The sequence below is a fragment of the Saimiri boliviensis genome, chromosome 14, assembly GCF_048565385.1.
Source record: "Saimiri boliviensis isolate mSaiBol1 chromosome 14, mSaiBol1.pri, whole genome shotgun sequence".
NCBI classification, from domain to species: Eukaryota; Metazoa; Chordata; class Mammalia; order Primates; family Cebidae; genus Saimiri; species Saimiri boliviensis.
In genome coordinates, this window is record NC_133462.1 from 30,682,881 (window position 1) to 30,692,220 (window position 9,340).

Here is a 9,340-nt window from a genome sequence, read left to right on the forward strand (position 1 = left end):
CGCCTCGCCTCGGGGACCCCATTGCTGCTTCTCTGGGCCACGGATCTCCTCCCCTCAGCCCTTGGGTCCCCTCCCTGCCACACCCTCCCGACCTAGTCCCCCCTTCCTTCCAGAGCAGCTGCTGCCGGTCTCAGTGTCCTCCACCAACGGAGATGACCTGGCTTCTGCGGCCCTGGGGCATCCGCAGCAGGACGTGAGACTGAGACTGAGCGGAGCTGGCCTTGAGGTGGTGGACTCAGACCCTGAGCCAGAAGGGGAGGCGGAGGACAGGTGAGAGCTGGGCCCACCCCAGAGATAAGAGACATAGGCCCAACATCTCCCCACCTCCCTCCCCTGCTAGCCTCCCCAGACCACCTGCCCGGGCCCCCTCCAGGCAGTGGGAGCAACTGAGAGTCAGAGGCTGAGAGTTCCTGGGGACAAAGTGGGCATTCATCCTCCCTCCACCCTGCCCACCTAGTGAACAGCTCTGTGTGTGTGTGTGTGTGTGTGTGTGTGTGTGTGTATACATATGGGTCAGATTTTTTCGGATTTCAGAATGCTTGCAGTATACAGTTACCTAAAGTTCCAAATCCCTAATCTAAAAGTCTGAAATACTCCTGTGCTCACAAAGATTTGGATTTCGGAGCATTTCGGATTGGGGATTTTTGCACTAGGGAGGCTTAGCCTGTAGTTAGCAGCATGTGGTTTTTTCATGGGCGGATTTGTGTGATCTTAACCGTAGTTAACAAACAGCCCATTTGCACAGAGTCCCTCCGGCTGCTCTTCCATAACCTCACCTCTCTCTCCCCTCAACACCTGCAACCACTAAGCCATTGTCCCCACTCCCTGCCTGTAATTTTGTCATTTCGAGAATACCAGGTAAATGGAATCAGAGAGCAGATAACCTTTGGAACATGATTCTCTTATATTCACCTGTGATGTTTCACATATCCATAATTTTTTATTATTTTTATTTTATTTTATTTTTTAATTTTTTGAGGTGCTCTGTCACCCAGGCTGGAGTGCACAATCTCAGCTTACTACATCCTTCACCTCCTGGGTTCAAGTGATTCTCCTGCCTCTGCCTCCTGAGTAGCTGGGACTACAGGCACCTGCCACCATGCCCAGCTAATTTTTGTATTTTTAGTAGAGACAGGGTTTCACCATGTTGGCCAGGCTGGTCCTGACCTCCTGACCTTGTGATCCACCCACCTTGGCCTCCCAAAGTGCTGAGATTACAGGCCTGAGCCACCGTGCCTGGTCTTTATTTTTTTTGAGATGGAGTCTTACTCTGTTGCCCAGGCTGAAGTGCAGTGGCTCAATCTGGGCTCACTGCAACCTCTGCCTCTCAGGTTCAAGTAATTCTCCTGCCTCAGCCTCCCCAGTATCTGGGATTACAGGGGCTCGCCGCCACACCTGGCTAATTTTTGTATTTTTAGTAGAGGCGAGGTTTCACCATGTTAGCCAGGCTGGTTTCAAACTCCTGACTCCAGGTAATCCACCTGCTTCAGCCTCACAAAGTGTTAGGATTACAGGTATGAGCCACCGTGCCCAGTGTATGCTTTTTATTTTTGAAATGAGATCTCACTGTATTGCCCAGGCTGGAGTGTAGTGGCACAGTCACAGCTCGCTCACTCAACCTCGACCTCCTGGTCTCAAGCCATTCTTTTGCCTGAGCCTCCTGAGTAGCTGGAACCACAGGTACACACCACCATGCCCAGCTAATATGTGTGTGTGTGTGTGTGTGTGTGTGTGTGTGTGTGTTTTGTAGAGGTGGGGTCTCTGCATGTTGCCCAAGCTGGAATGCCGTGACTGTTTGTAGACACAGTCATTGTGCACTGCAGCCTCAAACTCCTGGGCTCAAGCAGTCCTCCCATCTCAGCCTCCCAAAGCTCTGGGATTACAGGTGTGAGCCACTGTGCCCAGCATGGAGTCTGTTCTCTGTATTGCTGGGTAGTGTTCTGTGGGGAGCTCTTCAATTTGATTGGTGGTCTGACGCAAGCGCCTCCCCACTCACTGGAAGTGGACACCCAGAGTCCATCACCGCGGTCCATGGGAAGGGGACAGGAGGCAGAGTTGTGCAGTGCCGGGCCTGGGCCGGGTGTCCCTCTCCCAGGTGGGGTTCTGTCATCTAAATGAGGAGGTGGCAGCCAGCTTGAGCCCCGTGGAGGTGGGTTCAGGAAAGGGGTGTGGGGTCCCACCCCGAAGGCCTGGCAGCCCCATAGGAATCTTTCTCCTTCCCTCCTGGCCAGTCAGAGCGGCTTCTCTTCCTAACGGCTGCCCCGCTCAGAGAAGGGTGACACCATCGGCTGCATCCTGTCCCTATCAGCCTGTGACTCTGCCTGGTGGCTGGGCAGACCTCGGCCCAGGTGACACCTGCCTCTAAATGAACCCAAGGAGCAGGATGGCAGAGACCTGCCCATCTCTAGGATGAGACTCGAGACCCAGATGTGGGCTCAGCAGTCACCGGCCTGGTGCAGGGGGAGGACAGCTGGAGGTCCCTTGGGAGCCCCCCCACAACCTTCCCAGCTCCGGCTGGAACTCCAAGCGCCCCAACCCCCAGCCTTGGAGCTGGGCATCATTTTCCTGGGACCACGGTGGCTCCCACAGCCTGGCATTCTGTTCCCAGGGAAGAAACATTCCTGGAAAGCACTCGTGCGGCCAGAAGCCTCTTTCTGAGCAAACAACATGGAGCAGATTAGCAAAACAACATCCACCCTTTGTACAACTTCAAAACGGAACACACCGCCTTTCTCTGTAACACAAGGCCCCGCACCCACGACCCTGAATTGTCCCAAGACTGTCCCAGCTCTTGAACCCTCTGCCTTCACCCCAGGGGACCTCAGGCTCACAGCACAAGGCCCTGCGGGGAAGCAGATGGCTCCCAACAAATGCACTTTCAGCTTCTGGCTCCCTGGGCTGGGTGACCTCGGTGCTTCACCACCATGAGTTCCTGACGTCCCTGTGCCCAGATGACCAGCCCACTCCTGAGGCCTCCAGCCCTGGGACCTGCCTGCCTTGGGGGGCCCTGCCAGCTGCCTGCTACCAGCACCAGCAGGCTTTGATTCTCTTCTTATGACTCCTGGCACCCGCCTGTATCTGCATTTTTGCCCATCTTCTCTGGGGTGGTATTTATTTCAGCCAACACTGCTCAGCCCTGATCTCCGCCAGCACAGACGCCTCTGGCTGCCTGAGAGGCCGAGGTCTGAGGCTGCCCTGGCCCCCGTCACCCTACAAAGGACGGGCCCTGTGGCTTCTTCCCCAGCCCGAGGTCTGGTGCCCACTTGCCATAGAGGGTGTGATAAGATAAAACCTCATCTCCAGGGTCACAGCAGGACCTCAGCCTCCTGCGGTCATCGGGAACCCAGAGGGCAGCCCCCAGGGCTCCAGACCTGTCCACAGATGGGTGCAGACCCCAGCCCCTTAGAGACTTAGTGGCTGTGTGGTGGGGTTCCACAGGCCGGGGCTCCTGAGCCCCCTCGTCTTCATCTACAGGCCAGCTTTACAGAGTGGTGGGAGTGGTGGGGAGGAGGGTTTATGGATGTCCAACGCCTGCACCCCGAGATAATCCTACAACCGCTTGCAGTTGTAGGACCACAGTTTGGTCCTGGGGACGTTTCCTACTCACACTTGCACCTGTGGTTAACATCTTGCAAAACTCTAGTAAATGATCACGCCAGGATATTGATACAAACACACATCACTTGTTTACACATTCTGGGTTGCACATAAACTGTGTGTGTGTATAGCCCGGGCCCCTGACACCCCCGGCCCAGGGCTGCCAGACATAGGTCCAATGGGGAGGCCAACAGTAGTCCCCCACCCTCTGCCTTGCCCCCACAGTTCATACCCCAGCGGCCTCTGAAACTGCCCCGTGCCGCTCCCTAGTGTGAGCAGCGGTGTGTGTGTGTCACGCACACGCACCGGGGCTGAGGCTTCTCCCCTTCCCCGCACACCTGCTCTGTCCTCCGCAGGCACTATGCCCTATCCCGTGCAAGGCTTAGAGCCGGCTGCAGACTTCTGGGAACGGGGGCTGTTTCTAGGGCTGCAATACCCGAACCCCCTCGGCACACACTGTCCTCCCAACCCTCCATTGTCCCACCTTGTCCCTGGTGACATAGAAAATGAAAACCAGTCTGCAGGTGAGAGGTGGGAAGGCGAGGGTCCCCAGAACAGGGGACAGCAGGAGGCTGGGTCATGCTAGTGATGGGTTTCGGGGAGCAGAGTTGGGGGTGCTACTCTGGTTGCTGGAGAGACATCCCAAAGCCAGAAGCTGGTGAGCATGAGAACGGCCAACCAGGCTCTGAGCCTGGTGGGGCTTTGTAGGGCTGAGGGCCCCACAGGGTCGTGAGGTGTCCCTTATGCTGTGCTGAGGTGCAGGGTCTGAGAAATAAAGAGACAGGACACAGAAGTACAAGGAAGACGCAGCTGGGCTCAGGGGAGCCATGCCACCTATAAGCGGAGTCAGGCGAGGCCCCGAATGTCCAGAAGCGTGAGTATTTATTGTGTATAGTTTAGGGGTCAGGGCAGTGAGTAAATCATCTTTAAGGATAGTGATAGGGTCGTGAGCAATAAAACAAGGGGTCCACCCCCGTTAGGTCACCGAGGCATGGAGGTGGGCCATGCACAGTGAAGAGGGTGCAGTGTGCGATACTTCTATCTATGGGCAAGCTGCTTCTAAGATTTATAGGAGAATGCTTTAAGTCCCATAGCAGTGACAGAGCTGTCAGGGTTACCGCCACCTGCTGGCAGCTCCCAATGAGTTCTATAGGAGGATGCTTTTCGAGCAGCACAGTGACCAGAGCTGATAAAGTTCACAGTCACCAAGGTGGATTGCCGCTCTGAGGGCAGCCTTCCACAAGAACTGGAGCCACGTCCTACAGCCCCTTTATCAGGAGGAGTGGCTCTCGCCCCAAGCCTGCCATACAGCGGGTAGGTATCTTTACGATACTGAACGCTGCCGCCTAGGCCATGGATTCTTGTCCTGGTGTAACTTGTTTTTCCTTAAATCATGCTCTGCACTGTGTCTGCTCTAGGCATTCCTCCGATTATGAACTAAGATACAGTTTTATATATACGTATATGGAAACAACTGAGTGGTGAGATATTCTTTAGGCACTTATTCTGTGAACTAATGTACGGTTATATAGAGAGGATCTTATGAAGGGAAATAACTGACTAGTAATACTGTAAACTGAGATATTCTCCCTCCAGGTCTTAATTGTGCCAGGATTCTGCTTGGTTCTCCTTCCTCAGTGCCTATGTGGGGGTTACCCAGAGGGCCCCAATCCCCTAGGCAGGAACTTGGCAGTGAGTCTCCGGGGAACACAGCCCCAGCCCCAGTCCCATTCGGGACACCAAGGCATCGTGGGCTGCACCCAGCCCAGACAGCCGAGCCGGAGAGCCTTGCAGGACCCAGGAAGTGGCGTTTGATCCTGTTTTAGATTCTTAGACTGCCCTGACAAAGCACCCCTATCTCGGCAGCTGTAAACGATGGGAGTTTACTGTCTCACAGTTTTGCAGGCCAGAAGTCCAAGGTCAAGGTGACGGCAGGGCCGGTTCCCTCTGGAGGCTGTGAGGGAGACCCCATCCGAGGGCTGTCTCCTGGGTGCTGCGGCTGCCCACCGCGCTTGGCATCTTCGCGTCCCTTAGTTTGTGCTTGTCTGTACCACTCCCAGCTCTGCCTCTCACCACATGGCTTTCTTCTCTGTCTCTGAGTACTCCTTTTTTTTTTTTTTTTTTTTTTTTGAGACGGAGTCACTCTGTCGCCCAGTCTGGAGTATAGTGGCACAGTCTCAGCTGACTGCAACCTCTGCCTCCCAGGTTCAAGTGATTCTCCTCCCTCAGACTCCCGAGTAGCTGGGACTACAGGTGTCCAACACCATACCCAGCTCATTTTTGAATTTTTAATAGAGGCAGGGTTTCACGATGTTGGCCAGGCTGGTCAACTCCTGGCTTCAGGTGATCTGCCCGCGTCGGCCTCCCAAAGTGCTGGGATCACAGGCATGTGGCACGTACCTAGCTATCTCTCCTCTTTTTTAAATTTTATTTTTGAGACAAGGTCTTGCTCTGTTGCCCAGGCTTGAGTGCAGTGGTGCAATCAGAGTTCACTGCAGCCACAACCTCCTGGGCTCAGGTGATCCTCCCGCCTCTGCCTCTTGAGTAGCTGGGACTGCAGGTGTGTGCCATAATGCCTGGTTCTTTTTTTTTTTTTTTTTTTTTTTTGTAGAGATGGGATCTCCTTATGTTGGCCAGGCTGGTCCCAAACTCCTGGCCTTAAGCAATTCCTCCATCTCGGCCTCTCAGAGTGCTGAGATGACAGGTGTGAGCCACTACACCTGGCCATCTCTCCTCCTCCTTTTAAAATTTAATTAGTTGATTAGAGACAGAGTCTCACTCTGTCACCCAGGCTGGAGTCCAGTGGCGAAATCTTGGCTCACTGCAACCTCTGCCTCCCAGGTTCAAGCAATCCTCCTGCCTCAGCCTCCTGAGTAGCTGAGATTACAGGCACCCACCAGTACACCCGGCTAATTTTTGTGTTTTGATAAAGTTGGGATTTCACCATGTTGCTCAGGCTGGTGTTGAACTCCTGACTGCAGGTGATCCGCCCACCTTGGCTTTCCAAAGTGCTGGGATTACAGGCGCGAGCCACCAGGCTTGGCCTCTCCTTGTCTTATGAGGGCACCACCCACGCTGGATGTAAGGCCCACCCTTCTCCAAAGTGACCTCCACCAGTGACAGTTACAATGACCCTATTTCCAAATAAGGTCACATTCTGAGGTTCCAAGAAAGACACGAAGTGGGAGAAAGGACCCTGTGGAACCCAGTAGCTCCCTCCCCACTTTGCATCACTGGAGCGAAGAGAATTGGGTACCCATGACCCGGCTACCCCCCTCCCCGGAGGCCTTGGAGGCCACGGTGTCCCTGGGAGGCCGTCGGAAGAGCCCCGCCTGCACCTTGTCCCTGAACTCGGCTGACACGTAGTAGTAGACGAAGGGGTCCACGCAGCTGTTGAGGGTGCTCAGCGCCAGGCTGGGCACGTAGGCGCCATAGAGATTGCCCCAGGCGCCCGGGCTTGGGTCCGAGTAATGCAGCAGCAGCAGCACGTTGCTGGGCATGAAGAAGGCCACGGCGGAGGCCAGCACCAGCGCGGTCAGCCTCAGCGCGTGGCCGTAGCGCCGGCCGCCGGCCGCCAGCGTGCGCAGGGTGGCCCCGTAGCACAGCAGCATGGCCAGCAGCGGCAGGAAACAGCCCAGCAGCGCCAGGCAGGTGAAGGCCGGTCGCCAGTGGGAGGCCTGGGCATCCAGAGGCAGCGCGTCATGGCAGAGCACGCGATCGGAGTGCGCCAGCCGGAAGGTCTGCCGCTGCAGCGCCAGGGGCAGTGCCAAGGCAGCCGCTGTGAGCCAGGCGGCCACACAGAGTCCCAGGGCCAGGCGCCGGCCACGCAGGGTGCGGGCCCGCAGCGGGTGCACCAGGGCCAGGTAGCGGTCCAGGCTGACGGCGGCCAGCAGCAGCACCGAGCCATACATGTGGCCATAGAGCGAGGCCGTGGCCAGGCGGCAGGCGGTCTCCCCGAAGGGCCAGCGCTGGCCACGCAGGTGGTACAGGACCCTTGGGGGCAGCACCAGGGCCAGCAGGAGGTCGGCGGCTGCCAGGTTCATCAGCAGCACGGTGGAGGGCAGCCGTGGTACCCGCGTGGCCAGCACCCACAGTGCCAGCCCGTTGGCCGGCAGCCCCACTGCCAGGACCAACCCATAGAGGATGGGCACCAGCCTGGTGGGCACCCAGCCCAGAAGCAGCGCCCGTGAGCTGTCCGGGAGCTCGAGGGTGTCACTGTCATTGGCACAGACTTGGCCTGGGTAGCCGCGGGGGCCGGGCCGGATTGAGGGCGTGCTGTCTGGGGAAGAGAGGGGACGTTGGTCAGCACCTGCCTCGATGGGTGACAACAGGCAGTGGGGAGGGAGGTGCTAAGAGCCTGGGGTCTGCCCTGGTGGGATACAGCTGGATATGACATTCAAGGGAATAGCCCAGCCCTATGGGGTCAGGGACAGAGTGCAGAGTGGACCGGGCTAAAGACCCCAACTTCCCAGCCTCCCCCTCCCCTGCTCCGGGCCCCGGCTCCATCCCTGATGTAACCCCGTCTCTGCACCCTGAGGCCAGGACCACTCACCATTGCCGCCTCCGGTGCTCTCGCCCTCATCGTAGACACTGGGGGTCTGGGCACCGCCCAACAGGCTGAACCCCAGCACCAGGGGCCACAGGAGCAGTCGCCCGCACATGACTGGGCTCCGCTGCCCTGGGCTGTGGCCTCAGGCTTCCTGCCTCACCGGAGACCGAGCCCCAGCTTCTGGAATCCTGGGCGGATGAGCAGATCGTGCCAGGGGAGATACACTGGGAAGGCACGGCTCCCGCCCGGCAGACCCACCAGGGCCGCTCGCCAGCCAGCCTGTGGGAGGACCGGAATGTAGGCTACGGAGGCTGGGCTGCCCCAGGTTGCTGTGTCCAGCTGTGGTGCCTCCTGGGGACCCAGGTGCCAGGCCAGTGAGATGCAGAGGGGGTCCCAGCTGCAGCCAGCACCCCCAGCTGCAGCCAGCACCCCCAGCTCCTGACCAGCCCAGGAAGCATCTGCAGCCTGAGTGGCCACTTCTTACCAGCTGCTCACATCTGCAGCCGCTGTTTTCGTGACAGCCCTGTCCTCGCCCCAATCCCCACGCCCATCAGAGGCTCTGGGCCCTTCCTGAAGTCACCTCCCCCCCACTTCCTGTCGCTGGTGGGTAGGATAAGAAGAGCCCTGCTTCCCTGGGTCAGAGATCAGAGGTCAGAGCAGGTGAGCCACACCCCTCGAAGTCTCCTTGGTCCTTGGCAAGGGCTGCCCCTGGCATCGCTGTCTTCCCTACAGCTGCCCGTGTGTCCCCTGGGCGAGAGCAAAGTGAGGCACACATACAGGGGTGCCTTGCACATATGGGGTCAGCTGAGGATGGCTGAGGGACTCTCGAGGTTCAGCCAGAGTCCCTGACGCTGAGCTTGACCTCCTCTGTGGGTCTGAGGGGACCCCTTGCTGCTATTGCCCTCTGGGAGACGCCCATCCTTGGTTTTATTTTATTTATTTATTTATTTATTTATTTATTTATTTTTTTGATGAGTCTTGCTCTGTCATCCAGGCTGGAGTGCAGTGGCAGGATCTCAGCTCACTGCAACCTCTGCCTCCTGGGTTCAAGCAGTTCTCCCACTTCAGCCTCCCAAGTAGCTGGGACTACAGGAGTCTGCCACCACACCCAGCTAATTTTTGTATTTTTATTAGAGATGGGGTTTCACCATGTTGGCCAGGCTGGTCTTGAATTCCTGACCTCAGGAGATCCTC

At 57.2% G+C, this 9,340-nt stretch overlaps 2 protein-coding genes across 2 annotated transcripts in view; one reads left to right on the top strand and one right to left on the bottom strand.

Moving 5' to 3' along the window:
• The window catches only part of CPAMD8 (C3 and PZP like alpha-2-macroglobulin domain containing 8), a 120,598-nt gene extending 114,901 nt beyond the window's left edge, over positions 1-5,697 (top strand). The window contains exons 41-42 of the mRNA XM_010330194.3: positions 114-270; positions 2,236-5,697. Of these exons, the coding sequence (XP_010328496.3) occupies positions 114-270; positions 2,236-2,365 (287 nt within the window). The 3' untranslated portion in view covers positions 2,366-5,697. The remainder of the gene's footprint in view (positions 1-113; positions 271-2,235) is intronic.
• A 3-nt stretch (positions 5,698-5,700) lies between these two features.
• F2RL3 (F2R like thrombin or trypsin receptor 3) lies at positions 5,701-8,661 on the bottom strand. Its single transcript, XM_003942257.4, has 2 exons — positions 8,150-8,661; positions 5,701-7,876 (listed from the first exon to the last, which is right to left on the bottom strand). Exons 1-2 carry the CDS (start codon positions 8,256-8,258, stop codon positions 6,828-6,830), a joined length of 1,158 nt encoding a protein of 385 aa, XP_003942306.1. The 5' UTR covers positions 8,259-8,661; the 3' UTR covers positions 5,701-6,827.
• Positions 8,662-9,340: the final 679 nt, after the last annotated feature.